Below are 19357 nucleotides of genomic sequence, written 5' to 3'. Positions count from 1 at the left end.
TAAATTCAGATTTTGTTTAAAGCCTGGAATAAGTTGTTACCAAGCAACATTCAAATAATGTTCATGTCAGAGAGGGAACATACAACATATTATTAACAGCCTACCAGCCATTTAACTCTGAAAAGTGTTCATCTCTGTGTGTAGTGTACAACTGTGGAATAAACTAGATGAGGACATGAAAATATGCACTAAATTACAACAATTTAAAAGTAAATACAAACAAACACTCTTGGTCAGTTATAATGAACTGGACAGCTAATTAAAAACTTTTTCTGAAAGGATTTTATTTTGTCAGTAAGTTTATAATCAGGGCTCTGGCTCACATCAAAGTTGAATGTTTAAGATTAAAGATTAAAAAGATTAAAGTTGTCATGGATCTTGAGGTTATATGACAACGTGGGTAGGTGGTTGGGGGGGCTGAACTTGACAATCTCTGCTTCCTTCAGCTCTTTCTCGAACTTGCACTTTTTCACAGTGTGACTTTTTTTTCTTTTCTCTATTACTGTTAGTTTTGGTGGTTGTGCTTGTTTGAGACAAATAAAAATCAAACCAAATCAAATCGAAATGTGGCGTACACCAGGCTGCTTAAGTACAGTAGTTCAATAAAAGCACTTGATTATCCTCCACTGCTGAAAGCTGCTTTGCTCTGTAACCTGTGCAGTGTTACCTGGGTGAAGTTGTCCAGAGCCTTGTGCAGGTTTGCGTGCATGCCTGTAGGTGGTTCATTGGTGATCTTGATGGAGTTCTCCAGGATGCCCTGAGGGATGATGTGTCCCTCGCGGGAGGAGGAGGGCTCAGCGCTGACAAACACCCTGAAGTTCTCATGGCTTCCCTCTGCATGCTGCTCTAGCAGTTTTTCTAGCGTGCCCAGCCAGCGGGCCACGAGGTGGATGTTCTACAGGGGGAGGAACGGAAATCAGTAGCAGCAAGGATAGAGTTAAGGAAGGCTAGCTTTCCTAATCTAACCTAATCTAACCCTGGATGATGTTATTTGGTTATCTGTGTATGAAAAGTGTTTATGAATAACACATAATAGCTCAACAAAGTACTTGATGTTGGAATCGTTTATTCTTGTAATGACAACCGGCAAAAAGGAGCAATTAAAATGTTGCATATCCCCCTCTCCTCGCTGTGACTTTGATGTGGCACCAAATTAAATGGTACACAGCCCTTGAAATCCATATCCAGGTTTCTGACATTACGCGGCCATTCTGCGGGGTAACTTCAGCTCGACTTTTCTGCATATTCATCTCTCGCCGCGGCGGGGGCAGCCGAGCTGACTTGTACTATCACACAAGCATGGATGAGCTCAATTTTCCATCTCAACTGTCCTGACACTTACAGGATATCCTGTGAATGATAAGGACTCAACCAAGCCCCCCCACCGCCGCCCCACATCTCACCATGCAGCACTGCCCATTCCCTAAATCTAATTACAGCACTAATAACTCCAGTCATTAATTCATAAGCCTCTTTACTTTCTCATTTCCCTTTGCTCTCCATATTTAATCTTCCTTATGATGGCTGGAGCCCACTTTCCGAATGACGGGACGTGACAAGGAGTGGAACGTCAATTTTTGGGAGAGTTATTGCAAAAGAAAAAAGTTTTACATTGTATGAGAGGGAAGTCCAGGAGGAGCTAGAAGCCGAGAAGGGCTTTAAGTTAGTTTGCCTCCTGAAACCTTGGAGAATAATGCATGGTATACAAATTAAAAGTCTAAATTCAAGCGCTTTTTCATCCAGCCGGAGTACAACCCTTCCTCTTGGCATGTAAATACTTGGGCAATAAAGAGAGCCAACAGAAGAAGTGAGAGACTGCCTCAGAACTTGTCACTGTAATGAAACCATTCATCCTCTGGCTGCAGGGGGAAAAGAGAGAGGGAGAAAGAGAGAGAGAGAGCAGTCTGACAGACAAACAAACAAGACAGAGGAGCAGCTACTATTTTATGGCTTTTTAATTAACTTCCAGGTGCCACGTTTTTGTGTTCCCTCAGCGTCTTCTTGATAAGGGCCTTGCAGCCCCCGTGATGACTGCGCTGATACTACATCAAAGAGCCATCTATTTACATAATAATGTAAAAGTTGAATCTAAAACCCATTAGAAGACACCACTGGCAAGGTCTTTGATGCATTGCTATCAAACGCAACCTGAGGGAAAGCACAATGGCACACTGAAACCGCACATGGAACCACACACAATGGTAAATACAAACACGGGCGCACGCGAACAATCTTTGTCTGTCACGCATGCGAACGCACATCGGTCGTGGAGCAGCGTTTAGGACGGCTGCACAGCTGGGCTCCGGCACGGAGGAGGCGGCCCTGCAGAGCACAGGCTGACGTAGGGACACGGCGACCGGGACTGAGGGATGAACTGCCAACACGCTGACAGCACGACAAGCTGCTCAGTCTAAATTTGAAAATGGTGAGAATCACAAACGTGGAGGGGATGGTACGTGTCAGAGTTTTGTCATATGTGCCATAGGTTTGGTGTTGTAAAAGAGGTCCAAGTACACAAACAGCTGAAATAAAACTGATTTATATGTATCACTGATTGATATTAATGCACGTTTGAATTGTGCATATTTTGAGCTGCATGCACAGCAATGCTGGATGAGGCCAAAGGGCAAATTTCAATTCAGTTAAATTAAACCTTTATTATATATACAATAACATACTTTACAGAACCTCCAGCATGAAACAACCAGAGCAAACACTAAAAAAACTCCTTTTTAATATGTGGAAGCCTTGAGCAGCTCATATGGAGGGACCTATCTGCTGGAGGCCAGCCAGGTCGAGACAGGAAAACAGAGCGGAAGAAAAAGTAGAGCAGCAGGAGGAACGAGTCGACACATACAGATATCATACATAGACCTGAATTAAAGCACACAAGCAGCATCTAAACATGACGCAAACAATAGCACAAGATAAAGCTGATACGTATTACTGCTACTGGAATAAACAGGAGCACAGGGGCATAAAACTGCATGAGGTGTTATGTGCTTGTCGGAGAATAATGCGTTCAGGTAAAAGCCATTAAAAAATGAAACTTTTTCATCCACTATCAGTAATTCCGTCCTAAAAAAAAAAAAAGCATGCACTGGCATGTGGTTAATTAGCCACATGTTCATGCTGGTGTATGCACAGCAGCTATGTGGAGTTAAATTGGCGGGGTCTGCTGCAAACAGCGCAGCACCGGCATCAATCTGCGTACGGGCGCTTTCAGCATCAGAGTTCTAATCTGAGCTCTGAGCGCGCCTCTAAAATATCTGTCATCAGAGCAGAGTAAACGAAAAGGATAATAACGTGCAGCGGGCGCCACTGTTTGTGCTTCTGAAATAGGAGCAGCGATCCATTATTTTGAGACGGCGATGGTTTCTACTGCACCCTGGTGACGTGGCCTGCGTGTTATGTGCGTACGGAGCAGGAAACTGACGACTGATGGTGACTCCAGATCCGTGTGGACACATTTTAATAACAAGTGTTAACACACTTGTGATCAGATCACCCAGGATGTTAATACCAGGTCTGAATTATCCAGAGCCTTGGCGACACTTCTGGTGACTATCTGAACTTCGCAGCTCTGCCACCGGCTCTTTCCATTTGCTGTTCTATTATAAGAGTATAAAATGTCACTTCACATGAGCCACTCTCCCTCTGCAGAGTAATTCACATCAATTAATGAAGCGCGGCTACAATATTGATATTTTGAGTGTAGCTTCAGTTTATTCATTGCGCTTCTCGTAGGTTAAAGAGGGTCACCTCTATATCAAAAGTTAAACAGAATCTTTCAAACTCCTAATTTAAGATTTTATTTCTTGTCGAGGGATGTGTGAACCATTTAGTTTCAAAAGACTATCAAAGCTATGTGGCTTCTCCATCCAAAGTAAAGTGAAAAGAAGACATTTTGGTGAGGTTTCTTCACCACACTGTCTCTTTTATCTGCACTTATTTCTCCCACTGGATCCAAATGGGGTGACTTTTGCCGTAACCGTGCGGAGAGGCTGGTGAGTTTAGGCCACTCGATTCTGACTGCCTGGCCCATGTGGGATATTCAACTCCAATCTGCCCGATTGATTGCCTCTCCATCCCCCCCCCCTCCTCCCTCACAATGGGCTGCTTCAGAGTTTCTGCATCTCTGTCTCCCAGGCCCATTCTAGCCCGAGCTGCAGTATAATTGCCCGTCTGTGAAGGGGAACCTGCCATTGACCCGGCCCTCCGTTGATAGAGCTGGGCCTGGCAGCGGCAGAATGAAGGTGGACTGTGAGACAAGAGGCTGGGGCTGGATGGGTAGGAGGACAGAGATGAGAAGGTTGAGTGCGGGAGGGAGAGACGGCAGCTTAGCGGGAAAGGTAGGAGGGAGTGAGGATTGATAAGAGGGTAGATGCGGTGGAGAAAATGATAAGACCAAAGTACTGTATTAAAGTTACGTGGCGGATTAATAGAGTGGGGGGAGGAACAGAAGAGGGAAGATGGAGAAGATAGTGTTTGTAAAAGCAGCAGAGAGATGAGAATATGATACCTCCCCGCTTCCCCTCTGTTTTCCTCTCCCTGCACGGCCAGTGCCACGGGGGTGGCTCTCAGCGGGCACACAAACAGACAGAGGATGATAAAAGGCGTGGGCAGCTTGTTGCCAGGGGGACGAGGCCTTTTTAAGCCTATCGATTGGGATTCTCATGCAAAGGTAATTAAACAACTGCTTGTCTACGCTAGGCTGGGTCAGGAGCCGAGAGTGACGCTGTCCCAACCTCCTCCTTTTAATTTCTTTCTACCAGCTGTGTGAATTAAAAGAAAAGAGTGTCCCACAGTGCCTGGTCTGCGGTTCATATCTGTCGATACTTCCCATTAGAATTCCACCAAGGTTTCCACTTAAAATGCAAAAGCCAGTGTTGCCCTCCAGATAAGAGGAGAACAGACACCGTGGCTGTAGATATTGTACTGTATAATGCCGCGGCCCTTTCAGTTAGGAAATTTCCGCAGAAAATTAAATTCACTTTTCCACGCAGACAAAACCTGGGAAGAATGCAAACACCCCACTGAGTATGCAATGAAAAACAATGTGATAATTCACCTCATTCGCTGCACATTCAGATAATGAAAATGGCACCTAAAATCTCTCCTGAATAGAAAATCCTTGACATGGGTGAACCCTGTATTCATTTTGCAAAATGTGTTTCAGATAGGAATGTTTGCTTGTGTTTCCTGTGTGCCTGCAGTATAGTATGTATCACTTTAATGTCTGTGTGTGAGGTGGATGGGGTTCAGCACAAAGGACAATGCTGTGAAAGACGACGTGAAATAATCAGATTAAATTCCCATCTTGTATTAAAGAATAATTTGACTCAATAGGGGTTATTCGCATCAAAACAAACAAGCTGGTGTTGTTGCCAGTGTTGTGGCTTCTATTTCATACTGCAGTGAGGAAGCAGTAGCGTGTGCACAGGTGCACTGTACCTGTAATATGACCCAGTGACCGTTCTTCGCTGCCAGATCGAGGGCTTGTTCAGCTATAACCTCCTGGCCTTGACCAAGGGAAACATTGTGGAAGTTCTTGTAGTCAAATGTGTAGCCCAGCTTTTTACCTGAAAGGAAACAGAGAAACCTTTCAAAATATTTCTGACTCAAGCTGCAGTGTGATACAACATCTGTAAAGGCACATATTAAATACATAATGAAGTCAAGAAGGAGGAATTTATTATAAATGTTTTTGCAAACTTCACCGATGTCATGGTTTCATTATTGCACTGCAATAGACGTTTGTATGAAAGGTTGCCATAATTAGCATATGACCTGGTGAGTGAAGTTGGTTCATTCCGAGTCCAAGTTATTTTACCATTATGCAAAATTTAAAGAAATCTGTCAAGGGGTTCCTGAGAAATTCACAAGAATAAAGGGAGGTGTGGTATGGATGTACAACCTGAAATACTGCCACTCTGTTCCTGACACCCTGTAGAACTTTAAGATTTGAGAAACACAATAGAACAGAAAGTAGATATAGTGGAAAACGTGCTTATTATAACTTATCCAGTGTTGATTCATTTCAAAGTTTTGCATGCATCTGGCCTAGCCTATCACAACAAACCAGAGGTAAAGAGCTAGCCTGAAGCTTGGAGGCACCATAAAGAAGCCTCACTCTTTACCGAGCATCCTCAGAGTCCCTGTTTGTGTATGGCACAATCAATCAGATGTTCCTTTCTGATTAAATGCTCAGTGAAAGACCATGAAAGCCCTAAGACAGCATGAGCTAACTATTGCAGATAGTTGACCGCTGAGCTAATGACTCCAAAACAACTAGCTAAAAAAAACAAAACTGAAAAAGCACCACGATACCATGGTGTTATGAGTGCTGATGCTTACTGATGTGCGTATGAACACTGATGCGACTGCCTCGCTCGCGAAATATAATGAACGAGTTAAACAGTTGGTGGCTATAAATCTGTGTAATGAAATGAACAAAATGATTAAAATCTGCAAATCGTCCTCCACTCACTACGGTACCATCACAGCCCTGAACACAGAGAAGAAGCTAATCATGATCTTCCCAAAAGTCACCATATGCACTTTACATCATAATCAGCAGATGGTCAATGACTCAGCCTTACTTGCCCAGCTTGAATCTGCCCATTGAAATTTCAATCAAACATTCAAATCATTTCTGTCCGAGTCATTAAAGCTCAAACTTGAACCCAGGCAGACAGGGTTTGTCTTAAGGATATTAGCCCCCTGCAGAGCATACAAAATCATATCATCTGACTAATGGAAATCTAATTGAGGCCTAATACAGATGAGAAGCGCAATAGTCACAGCTATAATGGAAAGGCACCTCTTTTTCGTTCAGGCTGCTGTGACTCATCAGCACTGCGCTCCCTCTAAAGCAGAGACTGCTTCGTTTTAGATTTGATGTGACAGACTATGCTTAGAGAGAGGGCGTTGGTAATCGATAACCACACCCCTTACGGACTTCTCTCTGTTACCATATTAGGAGAAGATTTCAGATAGGTTCCAAGGTCGGTCTATAGCAGCTCTACGGCTGATTAACCCCCCTGCTCCTCCCAAGAAAATGAGGTGTCTGAGATACTCATATACAAATAATGCATTCTACATAGCAATAGCATTCGGCTGTGCTGGAATGACTTTATTGTATGAATTACTGTGTCTAAGAGGGACTTTCAAGTAGAAAGAATCATGACGATGTATTACTTGAATACAGAATACTGTCACTTGAAAATGAACAGGGACCTGGTTAAAAAAGAAACAGTGTGGAAATCTCTTTGTTCTTGTAAACTAATACAATCCCTTCAGTGTGAATATTTCATAGAGCTGAGTTCAAATATCCACAGACTGAATTATTTGGCAGCAGATTCAAAAGTGTCAGGCTGTGATGGCGCCCCGTTCCAGGTCAGTACAAAAGCTTCGACATTTGGCATATTTCTGGTCAAAAATCAAAACGGCGTGTCTTACTGACATCCAAATTATTCATACAGGAATGTAAAGTAACTCTAAAACCAATGACATTTACTTTCTGCTGCCCCTAATACACTAGTGGCATCGTCTCATATATTTGTGACCTTTAGTATAATCCCTTCAATCTACACAGAGCCTGTTGTGCATTGGCAGTGATGGCTGATATCACAGCAGACACATAGCAGATGTGTTGGGGATGAATAATAATCCTATGTGCCAGGAATCAAAGCAGGAATCGTGGCTGCACTTGTCCGCAATAAGATTTTCCACAAAAACCCTGCACATTCCCGCCAAATAAATAAATGACAGAAAATTGTATATATTCAGATAAAAGTCCATGAAATTTAATTTTTTTCCGTTGTTAAAGATAAAAGAAGTGAGAAGTGTTACCGTGTTTCTCCACATCCTTCAAAGGGTCAACTCCTGGAGAGAGGATGAAGAACATGGGTGTAGCTGGACCCGACTCTTCAAAGGAGATGGCGAAGTCCAGTGATCTGCCAATCACATACTTGCTCCCCAGTTTCTCCTCGACAAAGTCTCTGCAGGAGAGAATATGACTCGGTTCTCCTCAACACTTTATTATCTTTGAACCCTACTAGTCTTCTTTTGGTAATAATGAGTATTCTTATTACCTCGATTCTGCCTCTATTGTGAATGGATCTCCATATTCATAAGGAGAACTGGCTGTCATCGCCAATGCTGCTGGAGCTAACAGAAAGCCTTGCTAGCACCACTACTGGCTTGGCTACTATCACTGAAATCATAATTATTTTGAATTATTGAATACTGTTTTGTTCCCTTAAGAGTCACTCATTATGCTGCTGTATCTACTCAGCTCGTATTTATTAGTGGTAAAGAAGAGAAACAGCAGAAAAACAGGGAGGAGACTGACAAGACAAATGATCACGACCTTGGAGATTTTGTGACTGCAGATCAAAAGTTGTCATGGCACAATAGCACATTTTGGAAACAGTAGCACTTACATACAGAGACCAGTTGTCCAGCATTAACTCTCCTTTTACCTCTGCTTTGGTCTCCACCAGCTACTAGTGTAAAAAGGTCATTGGCTTGGTGCTAAATGCTCCACTACCTTCACCAGCTAGGTGTTCATTTTGTCTATTATTCAGAGTAGGGAGCTGGTGTATACTAGTGTTCACTCAGAAGACAGTGAATGGAATAACACAGATCATTAAATTGTAGGAAGTAAAAGCAAACTACACTAAAACATGTAGACCTTTAAGTGACCTGAGGGGAACTACAGAGTCTGAGGATCTGAAAAGGATTCTCACGATTAAACACTATACTAATAACCACCTTCTTAATACTGTGTAGGTCTCCATTGAGCCTCCAAAACAGCTGTGACTGTGTTGGGCATTTGGATTTTATGGGTTGAGAGGAGGGGCCTCTATCATCCCACAGATACTTGATCAGTTTGGGATCTAGTGAGTTTGGAGGCCAAGTCAACACCTTGTGCTGTTCTTCATGTTTTTTGAGTTGTTTCTAAATTGTTTTTGTGTATGCAGGCTGCATCCTGCTGGGGATGGCTGCTGCCATCAAGGAGTGTCATTGCTATGAGGTGGAGGTGTCTGCTCTGGTCTAGGTGGGTGCTACATGTAGAAATAACATCCACATGAATGCCAGGTCCAGCAGGATATTGTATTGTCACAAGATGGTCAATGTTATTTACTCCTCCTATCGGTGGTCATAATGGGTGGTGGATCAGTGTATATAGTCACTTGTTAACAGAATGTTTATTCCTAGTACAGCCTTTTGTTAACAGTCAAATATGAAGTAACATATGGGTACACTCAGGTACTGTTGTGTATCTAGCTGATATATCCAGATAGAGACTGAGTCCTAGTGTTGACACAGTTTATCTGGACAGAGATCGAAAGCTTTCTCTACAACCTTGTCCTATAATGAGGCTTGTTGATTGGCCTTGTAAAGCTGTGTAATTGGGGCGACATCTGAGTAACAGACAGACATAGAAGAAACAAACATGTGTGTCCTGTCAACTGCAACAATACACCAGAGGTTAAGATGCTTAACCTTTACCGTTTCACCAAACAGAAAAGATCAGTAGGTCCTTCACAGAGCAAAGGGTAAGCTATGACTCTACTGCTCACCTGACAGCGTACGTCATGCGGTCAGGCCTCAGAGCTCTCATCATGCACAGTCTCTGGAGCGAGGTTTTGCTTTTCCACTCCTGTGGGAATTTCTCTTTTTCTGGACACTCCGACTCCACAAACTTCTTCCAGCGTTTGGCTGAACCTTCAATGTCTCGGTCCAGGTTCCTGAATTCTTCCATGGAGCACAGGGACTGGTGGTTTGGAAAGAGAAAATTGGTACAGTACAGTACAGTACAGGAAATTCCTCTGTAGTGGTGAAACTGCTGCTGGTTTGAGACCAGCGATGTGCGGCACATGAAAGTTTTAGGCCGCTTCAGAAACATTTCACAATACGCAGCAAAATAACTAACTCTGTTTGCAAGAGACAAAAAAAAAAAAAAAAAAAACAGAGAGGAATGCTTATCTTTCCTAAAGCCTATATAAATTATATTTATTCAAACAGAAGTGCTGAGTAAACACGATTCCTTTCATAACGGGACAGGGGGTAGGGCAGGACTAAATATGCATCCGTTGCAGAAGCAGTGGGGGTTTCAGTGTGATGCCCCAGCTGACAGACACCTTATCTCATCAGTGGGGAACAGCAGTGTCACACAGTGTAGCCTCGAGCAGGTATGCAATCCCTCTATATACACACACACAGTGTGCATGCTGTCTCCCTTACTGTATAAACTATGAGGAAGGTGCTGAAAATTTCTCACAGGTGACACATACAAGGTGTCATGGAAAAAATATCTCAGCGAGAATCCATAAAATCAGATTTTCTACAACCCCTCACCACAGGCCATGAGGTGGTGAGGTAGAGCAGGAGGAGGAGAAGTGGCTCAGCACACAGTTCTTCACTTCAGTTTGTTTAATTACTACAGGCGGTTGGCAACCTCTCAGCCCCAGTGAGGGGAGAATACACCGGGTCTCGAGGGATTCCTGCTCTGCTAATATCATCAGGAGGGCCAAGCAATCAGAGGATCTTATCCTCCTTCAAAGCTTTCCAACTGATTATGTTTCCAAGTGCGATAAGAAAATCAAGTGACAAAATTTGATTAGCGGCACCTTAAACGCCCACAGCAGGTTGAGTGCAGTTGGGGGAATGCTGTCTCTGAAACCCTCAGAGGGGTTTAGGTTAAGTTAATATTGTGGTCGGTACAGAGTGAAAAATTCATGAGCACAAGGAACTAAAAAAACCCACTGCCGTTTGGGTTTAGTTTGCTGCTAAACTGATCTGACAAGAGAAGGAAGCTCTGTTGTCGTGACATCCACAGGGCTGCACCGCCAGACGTCTGGTCTTTAAGAGATACTACAGAGTGCGCAGGGTTTGTTCTCATGCCCATTCAATGTTAGAACGCGTCAGGGTCGCAGACCAAAGTGCATTCAGGTTGGAGTTTCGGCTGAACTGAGAGGCAGACTTCATTTACTTTGCCGGCTCTTGAAATGTTCTCACTTTAAAGCAGGGTTGTTAATGAGAGACTAGGCTGCACACGTTGCATCACAGGAAGAAACTACATACACAGGGTGGAGAAGCTCAGGGCAAAAGAAAGGGATGTTGTGGATATCCTCTTGTACATGACTCTCATACATGACAGGCTGGGGGGGAAGACATAGCAGTCAATTAATATTTTATTGAGATTTCAACATTGAGGGGCATGTCAGATGGAATTCTAAAAATGGAGTTGATCTACAGTTTAACACTCTGCCTCCTTCTTTTTATTACATCAGGATGAATTGAAAGAGGAGAGGTCTGTTTTTACGTAGGATTTTATTTTGATGAATTTATGGGCAACTTTTTTGCAAAAATATAAGCAAGAAAGTTTTTACTGACTTTTGGGGGTTAAGTACTTCTTTGCATTTACAGTCACCCCAGCATATTAGTCGGCCGCACGGACTGGAATGTTATCTGAATGTACAACATGTAGAGCATTAACATTTCATCTAGGCTTTGACCTCATCACTCCCTTAAAAAGAAGCACCAAGCTCAGCACAGCAGGCAGTGGGAAGTGACTGTATTAACTACCCCTCAGCTTTCGCTTCATGACAAAAAAAAATAGTTTCCAAACTAAATCAATTTATTTAAGATGAACCGAGGCATGTGAGATGAATTCAAGTAGAAAAATAAATATGTACAGAGGTTTTTGTAGAAATGAATTTTCTAAAATGTCCATCAGTTATTAACCAGCCATGAGACAGGAGTGATTAGCTCAAATATGGTCCTGGATGAACTGCATACTGAGTTTCACTGTAAGGTAGTGGGCTAGCTAGCATGTTAGTAGCACGTTACCATGCAAGCTAAAGGTTATTTAAGGTACTGCAGGACACATACACCAGTGAGAGCCATTTATGATTGTGCGCTGGTCAGTCTGGCTCGCTCTGTGAAAATGCTAGTGACCGCTGTAAATTGTTTTTGCCAGTCGTATTAATTTTTGTTTCCACTTCCTGTTTCACTTTCAACAATGGCGAGTGAAAGTTAGCTGAAGATGAGTCATACACAGGTTAGCCTCCTCAAAAAATATCAATTCAGAGGTCTGTGTTGCTGTGGCATGTAGTTACATTTCTTAGGTGGTTCACATCAGCTACAGCGCTGGGGTCTTCGTAGGGTCTGTGGTTTAAGCTACGCCATAAAACTGACACATAAGCTTAAACCTCCTATAAAACATTACTCTGCACTACCACTGGCCTTGCAACGACAGTACATCTGTCTTTGGCTGGTACATGGGCTCTATAAGTCTAACCAGCTACACCTGAGAACATGAAGAGCTCTGAGGAGACCACTTTTCAGCTGCAGAGGCTAAGCATGTCTCTCATCTGTCACCTTTTGCCTTTTTGTAATGGAATAAATGGTCATTTTTGGATCTTTGTTGTCATGTCTGAACTTTATGCATGGTGACCCTCGAGCCAGGTCGGTCGGTGATGGTCATGTTATGATTTGAAACTGAAAAAGCATCAAATCTAAATCAAATGAGAAGAAAATGACCATATGTCCAATTATTTTCAAAAACTGATATATATGAATAATATGACATGAATGAATAAGTAATTATAAAATTTGTCAGACAACTTAATGCACCTCCAAACATCTCTGGTTGGCCTAGGGACTGAGAAACAGTGGCTTTCTAAGGAATTCAGCTTCAGCTGTCATGGCATTTCACTAGTGCAGCCATCTCCTTCCTCCCTACCTTGATCCCTCCCCAGGAGTGGTTGGAGAGGAAATCCACTGGCGATGCTACACTTGGTTGGACAGGATATCTCAGAAGGAAATCCAGCTCCGCGGGGTTTATTTCTTTATTCATCAACAGGATCTGGGGGGTAACAACAAACAGGTAAGGCTTTGTGATTTTGTATTTCCAGCACAAACCACCGTTCCTTTCCACTTGATTAGATCCAAACAGGGCCAGTCGTCTCAGGAGCAACTGATTCAACGACAAGCCAGTTCTCAAAACAAACCATGCAGAAGATGAAACCTGCTCCTACCTGGAACGCGAGCTGAGCGATGTACGTGAGCTTGTCACACTCAAACAGGCCCCTGGTGGTGTACTGGAAGACTGAGGAGGTGATGCTGTCAATTAGGTTGGACACCCGCTGCTTCAGAGCCTCGTCCGGCTCGGCCTTCAGAACCGCTTTCTGGAAGACCACGCTGAACGCCTGGGGACGCACAAGAGCAGGTCCAACACCGACTCAGAGTCTGTTATACATACTACAGCAACACTATCAGTGGGCACAGAGTCACTATATGAGCCAATAAATCAAAGTATAAATGATTTTAAGAGTAAATTAGGCCTCATCAGTCAGTGTTGTTTATCTCTGACATGATGGATATGACACGATTTGTTGTAAAGATGAACTGATCGATACTACTTTGTCTCTGTAAGGAAAGCCCTCAGCTGTAATTGATTGAAATGCATTTATTCATGCATATGTATGTATGAATATGTTATGAATGAAAAATGTACAGACTCTCTATATCTCCATATCTTGACAGTGCATTTCTAATTAAAACAAATGAATGCTTCAAACAATTATCGTGTGTGTGCATCCAAAGCCTGTTCTTGTGAACCAGAGGTCTCAACTGGAACACACAAACGCACACACTGAAGAGGCACTGACCGCTGGAGCTTGAGTATTCAGGTCAGTAGGAAGAGGGTAGGACTGGCTGAGCGCCAGATACTAATGCATGTGTTCCTTTTAAGAGGACTACAAAATAACGCAAGCCTTAACTTTGAAACTTGCTAATATGAGATGTGTGTATCCAAGCTAAAGGTAACCTTTGAGAGCGTTCTTTAAATGGACTGCTAAGAGACAAAGTATAGCTCAATTGCCCTTGAACTGATTTCATTATACCCAGCTTTAGGCCATTCGAAATTGTGATTACAAAATTGCAAGTCACTTTCTTTCACTTATTCAGTGCAGGTGTGAAATTTATCCCTGTGACTACTAGTCAAAGCTGCAAATTGTAGAATAACTGTGTATTCTGTAATCCTGCATTCTGTGTGTGAGTCTGTGAATTGAAATATTACTAAGGGAATAAAATTATTATTATTATTATGATTATCTTCTAGTCTCAGAAACACTCCATTTCTATCAGTTTAGCAGAGTCACACTTTGCTCTAGCCTTTCATGAAGAAGAAATATTATAATGTGTTTCATTTCATTCACAAGGTCAAAGATATATAAACTCTGAATGTGTTTTCATTTGATAATGTTGGGAAATTACTTGGGCTGGGGCAGCTACCTGCAGAGTCGGGGAGTGATTGCAAACCATATCTCAGGCTGCCTTCTCTCAGTGCTCGCTGGCTGACAATATGAAAGACATTACGCTCTACATAACCACATTAGGGAGCCACAAACACAATAAAAGCAGGGCAAAGAGCATAAAACACGGTGAGCAAATGGAAGGAGGAGGGAAGAAACAGAGGAATGAGTGTAAAGAGGGGTCTCACAGGGGGCCAGCGAGGCGGGTAGGAAACATGGTGGCTCAATAGACAGGCTACCTTGAGAGAGAACTGGTACATCGGGTGGATTTTATTGAGGTCGTTCATTATGAAGTACAATAAGGAAGCCCGGGCTGCTGCCAGTCGGTAGTGCTCCCGAGCCTCGTTGATTTTGGCCTCTGTCACCTTGGCTTCTTTTACCTACAGTAAAGATGTACACACACAATCAAACTCAAAGACACAAGGGTACATCGTAACAGGTATGCATATAGTCATGGATCATCAATCAGATAATGATGAACTGGAGCTACGAGCTTGAACAGTGCTATTTCAATTTCACGCTTCCAGACAAAAAGCTCCTGCACTGCACTGAATGTGGCAATTATCTGGCTTCCCCCACCAAAAGTATGTTTAAGAATGAACATCTGCAAAGGCAGCGCTCAGCTCCTGACAGACAGAAGGCACGCTCTCACATCAGCTTTCCATATAGTACTTCCTCTCTAGTGCTCTTACAGAAGCATCGGTAACTTTCCTTTGGCAGAGATCATACACAAAGCCGACGTGATCTGATTTAATGACCACAAAAAAAAGAAACCAACCCAGCGAGTAATACATATATGTGTATGGCCCACAAGTTACAGCATAAATGTTTTCTAAATGGACTTCAGTACCTACAAGCAGGTGTAATGTAAGAGATTTAAATAAGAAGGCTTTTGTAAACAAACTGCAGCCTAAGTCATTTACTAATTACCAAACACATGTTAAATAAATACAGGGTACGTACAGAGGCTCAAACACAATCATATTTGTCCACCAGCTCGATGCTCCTGCTGCTGCCAAAGGACAATCTAATATCAGTTACTGAATGCGCAGCAGATACATAATGGAGAAAAGGATCAGAGATGTACATTAGCTGCAATATCCACAACACATGAATATATTATCCAGTGAATCAATGGGTTGTGGGTGACAGTATGTTACAATAAGTTTTAAATGCACTGTACATTTCTAAAGCCTACACACAGGCTTTGTTTAATGTTATGCGTAGCCTAGCTACCAGGTAAACTTAGGAAGCCTTATGACCTGCTATACTGCCCACATCAGGGGTCTTCAACGTTTTTCAGGCCGAGGACTCCAAACTGATGGAGTGATTAAGTGGGGACCCCTACCCTGTAAAATTTAAAAAACATATAAAAATGTCCAGATTTGGCGACCCCCCTGCAGTGTCTCCGTGGACCCCCTAGGGGTCGCGTTGAAGACCAATGGCCTACATGGCATGTTTTACAACTGGACATAATAATAATAACAATAATATACAGGAATCATTATTGTAATTACTAATAAAGATTCATGAGTTTTAACTGTTTTTTTGTGTGTTTGCTCATGAATCCTGTTCTAGCTGTTTAGCCATTAAATATTAGCCTCTATCAACACTCTGTCAGAATGGTTGATAATTATATAAATCTCCCTTTAATGAAGAATCCAACAGCTGTAAGGCTTCTTTACATAAGCCTCTGCATTACTGTAGTGGGCAGTCGTACCAGCGTCCCACTTTATAGCTATGAGATCAACAAGCTCAATCTTATTTGTCCATTTACTGTAGATAGAAGAATGGAGACAAACTCAGTGTGGCATCACACAAAAATGGAAAAGCTATTATGCCTACAATTGTACTCTCAATAATAACAGGGCCACGCGAAGTACCTGATACAGCACATGCTTCACTGGCCTTTTGCTTAGAGAGAGTGTAGCATTGTGGGACATGTTGTTATGGAGTAGCGTTTGAGTGTGCCTAGTAAATCTCTGCTCACGTTGATGGACATTTTGAGTGGCAGTGCTTCAGTACTGATGTATTGTGTGTGTGCAGGAATTGGCCTGTGAGCTGTTCTTTTTTTTTCTTAAGAGAAAAGAAACACTTTCCTGATAGCTGCCAAACGTAAACATTGCCAGGCTGTTTGTGGTTTAAAGCTTGTTTCAGAGCCAAGGATGTTAGCAAATTATCTGCACATTACTGCTCACATTTTTACATTTGACAACTGTATATTTTGTCTTTGTTTTGAAAGCATTGCTAGTTAAATATATAGGTACCCAGTAATGGACCCATAGTCTTTATGTTCTCTTTAGTTATTGTGTAATTTGATGGCTGTAATCTAGAGCATAAGAATGAAAACAGTGAGCAAATAATAAAAGAACAAGACCTTTTCTTCTATCTCGGCAGCAGTTCGTTTTGTGGTCTCCAGGTTTTCCACCAGTTCAGTGTCTCCCAAGAAGTTTCCCGAGGCCGAGGACAAGCGGGAGAGCAGGTTGTCCTCCAGCGTCTTCAGAGTGATCTTGAAGCCGTTCTGCTGCTTGGTGAGGTCCGACTAAGAGACACAGAAACACGTAGCGTAAAAACTCGACAGATTTCACACCTTGGAGGCTCTCTCAGCTACACCATCGCCCTCCTGATTTGAGGCGGTGGGAGGCGTTCAAGGTGTGGGTCAATACGAGGACGTGGATTCTGAAGGGCACCACAAAGGCGGAGCTGATCAATACGCTCTGCATCGGCTATCCGGACACATGAAGGGAGCGCTCTGGGCTGGATTAGCCGGCTTCCGTACGGTTGCCAACATCAAACCTCTGCAGAGCGACCTAACCCTCGGTGTGATGAGGCCGTCGATGCCAGCAAGACGGGAAGGAGCTTTGATGGTGAACGCACACACACACACACACACACGTACATCCATAATGAATCATCTGTTATGAGACATTATGTTTTCAATTATGAACCAACAGAGGACTCACAGAGAACACGCACACACACTCGGGGCTCCGTAATAATGGGTTTTGCTCACACTCACCATATGGATTAGTGCACTGCGTCGCCTAATAAAGCGTTAACTCTTTTTTTCTCTTTGTTTAAGGTGAAAAAAAAAAACTTTTTCAAAGCCTGGTGTCTGAGAGATGTGAGAACAAAGTCGACGGGGCACAGTGCTCCCTTTATTGCTTCATCCTGCTTTGTCCTTCATTATAGTCTGTTGCAGCTCCCTCTTCCTACTCGATAATGACTGCTTTATTGAAGTTTCCCTTAATAGAAGCCTCCGCGACCTTTGAATTGTTGTAATTAGGGGAGGATGTGATGTTGTAAGGGTTGATTTCTTGGACTGTTGTTGATAAAAGCTGTTTTTTTGTTTTGTTTTTTTTTATTTGAGTGGCGTGAAATCTGACAGACGGCTGCTCTAAGTTACTGTCGCAGTGAAATCTCAGAGGTTGCTGGTGGGGCGGGTGTGGGCGGAGCTGCTCCTCCTCCCCGTGGCATAATGTGCTCATGACAAGAGACATGCTTAACTCAGATCGCACCAGGGGAGCAGATAGTTTAGGAGCTCACACAGCTTAATTGCTCTCTTTATGACAGTGTTTCCTATTGTGGTGATGAGAGGTGTTTTACGCCATTGTTAAAACTAATTGAGTCTCTGGCTTGTTAAATCTTACATGCTCTGATTTTGATGTTATAACCCACTCCGCAGTTGAAAAATGCCGAACCTGGCATTTAAAGGGAAAGACCTGACGTGCGTGAGCTCGGAGCCGAGAGAAAAAGTTCGCAGTGGCTCTGAGTGGTGCACATTTAACCGGCCGTGTGAGTCAACTGTGACCTTCTACTCGCCTGCTCTCAGGGCTCTGGAGGGGAAATGCTATCCACACTAAAACATTCCCAACCGGATCCAGTAATGAGTCAGTTTTTAACGATTAGCTTTCCTCTGGCACATTGTACTTGTAATTACCCTTGCTTGGGAAAAACAAACAATTAACCAGTCAGCAGAACACCCTAATTGGGATTAAAATGAGATATTACATCTATCATTTTTTTTTTTTAGGCAAATGATTACTGAGTGCCACGGAGCAGCCCTGTTGAGGTAATTTGAGGAAGTGGAACATTTTAGCTCTCATTAACGCCGAAGGCCTGGGTAAAAACCCGGTGCAGGCGCACGCCACACAAGGATACACACGCATACACTCACAGGGAGGACCAGGCGAGGCAGTTGTTGTGGTAAAAGGTGGCGGACTGATCCTCCTGCACGCTTTCAAAAAAGGCAACTTGACATTTTAAGCTCCTTAACCCGACCGCGGCTCGGTTAAATGACAGCTCTTTCACCCGGTAGTCATCTTACGGCTCAGTGGCAACGCTAACCTCATTAAAGGCATAATGGCACAGACTCATTCCAAGAATATAAACAGGTAAAGCCAATTTGCACTCCCCTATCAGTCTGATGATTGTTATCAGTGCGGGTTGTTTACCGACAACAAAAAGCCATTCAGCACTTCATTCTGCGGGCCGTGTTTTGATAGAAGGGTGCTCGGGAGTGTACACAGCCACCCCCTTCCTCCACCACCACCACCACCCACCTTCAACTTTCAGTGTTAATTAAAATGATAAGTGAGTTCCAGATCTTGTTTTTTTTTTTTTTTTCTTTCTCGTCCTCCGATCTCAGTGAAATGCTAATTAAACAAGCTTCATTAAATCACATTTCACTTCTTCTCCACTGGATTTTGCTGAAGGGACATGAGGCTTAAAATAACTCTGGCATTCTGGTGTTTTTTTTTTTTTCTTCCTTTTTTCCCTCCCCCTCTCTCCATTTATTAAAAATGCTGATTTGTCCATGGATGAAAGCCTATAGGTCTGAGCAAAGTGCTGCCTACGGACGCACAACGCAAACAAGGACGCCTCCGGAAAACTATCAAAATGCAAATAGGATTGTGTTCGAGTAAATCCTCCTGACCCGCTCACAGAGTTCCTGCAGTATCTTCCCTTCTGATCTGAGAGACGCGGCCGTCGGCCAGATGTGTTCAGAACGAGGGCGGATTTCTGAT

General features: G+C 43.1%; 1 protein-coding gene across 1 annotated transcript in view; it reads right to left on the bottom strand.

Moving 5' to 3' along the window:
* dnah9 (dynein, axonemal, heavy chain 9) overlaps positions 1-19357 on the bottom strand; it is a 153996-nt gene that overhangs the window by 18464 nt on the left and 116175 nt on the right. Inside the window, exons 67-74 of the mRNA XM_047610044.1 lie at positions 16708-16872; positions 14570-14710; positions 13053-13223; positions 12758-12880; positions 9591-9784; positions 7855-8003; positions 5455-5582; positions 668-895 (exon numbers count right to left, since the gene is read on the bottom strand). Of these exons, the coding sequence (XP_047466000.1) occupies positions 668-895; positions 5455-5582; positions 7855-8003; positions 9591-9784; positions 12758-12880; positions 13053-13223; positions 14570-14710; positions 16708-16872 (1299 nt within the window). The remainder of the gene's footprint in view (positions 1-667; positions 896-5454; positions 5583-7854; positions 8004-9590; positions 9785-12757; positions 12881-13052; positions 13224-14569; positions 14711-16707; positions 16873-19357) is intronic.

The sequence above is a fragment of the Mugil cephalus genome, chromosome 16, assembly GCF_022458985.1.
Source record: "Mugil cephalus isolate CIBA_MC_2020 chromosome 16, CIBA_Mcephalus_1.1, whole genome shotgun sequence".
Taxonomy (NCBI): Eukaryota; Metazoa; Chordata; class Actinopteri; order Mugiliformes; family Mugilidae; genus Mugil; species Mugil cephalus.
This window is presented reverse-complemented; position numbering and strand designations above follow the sequence as displayed.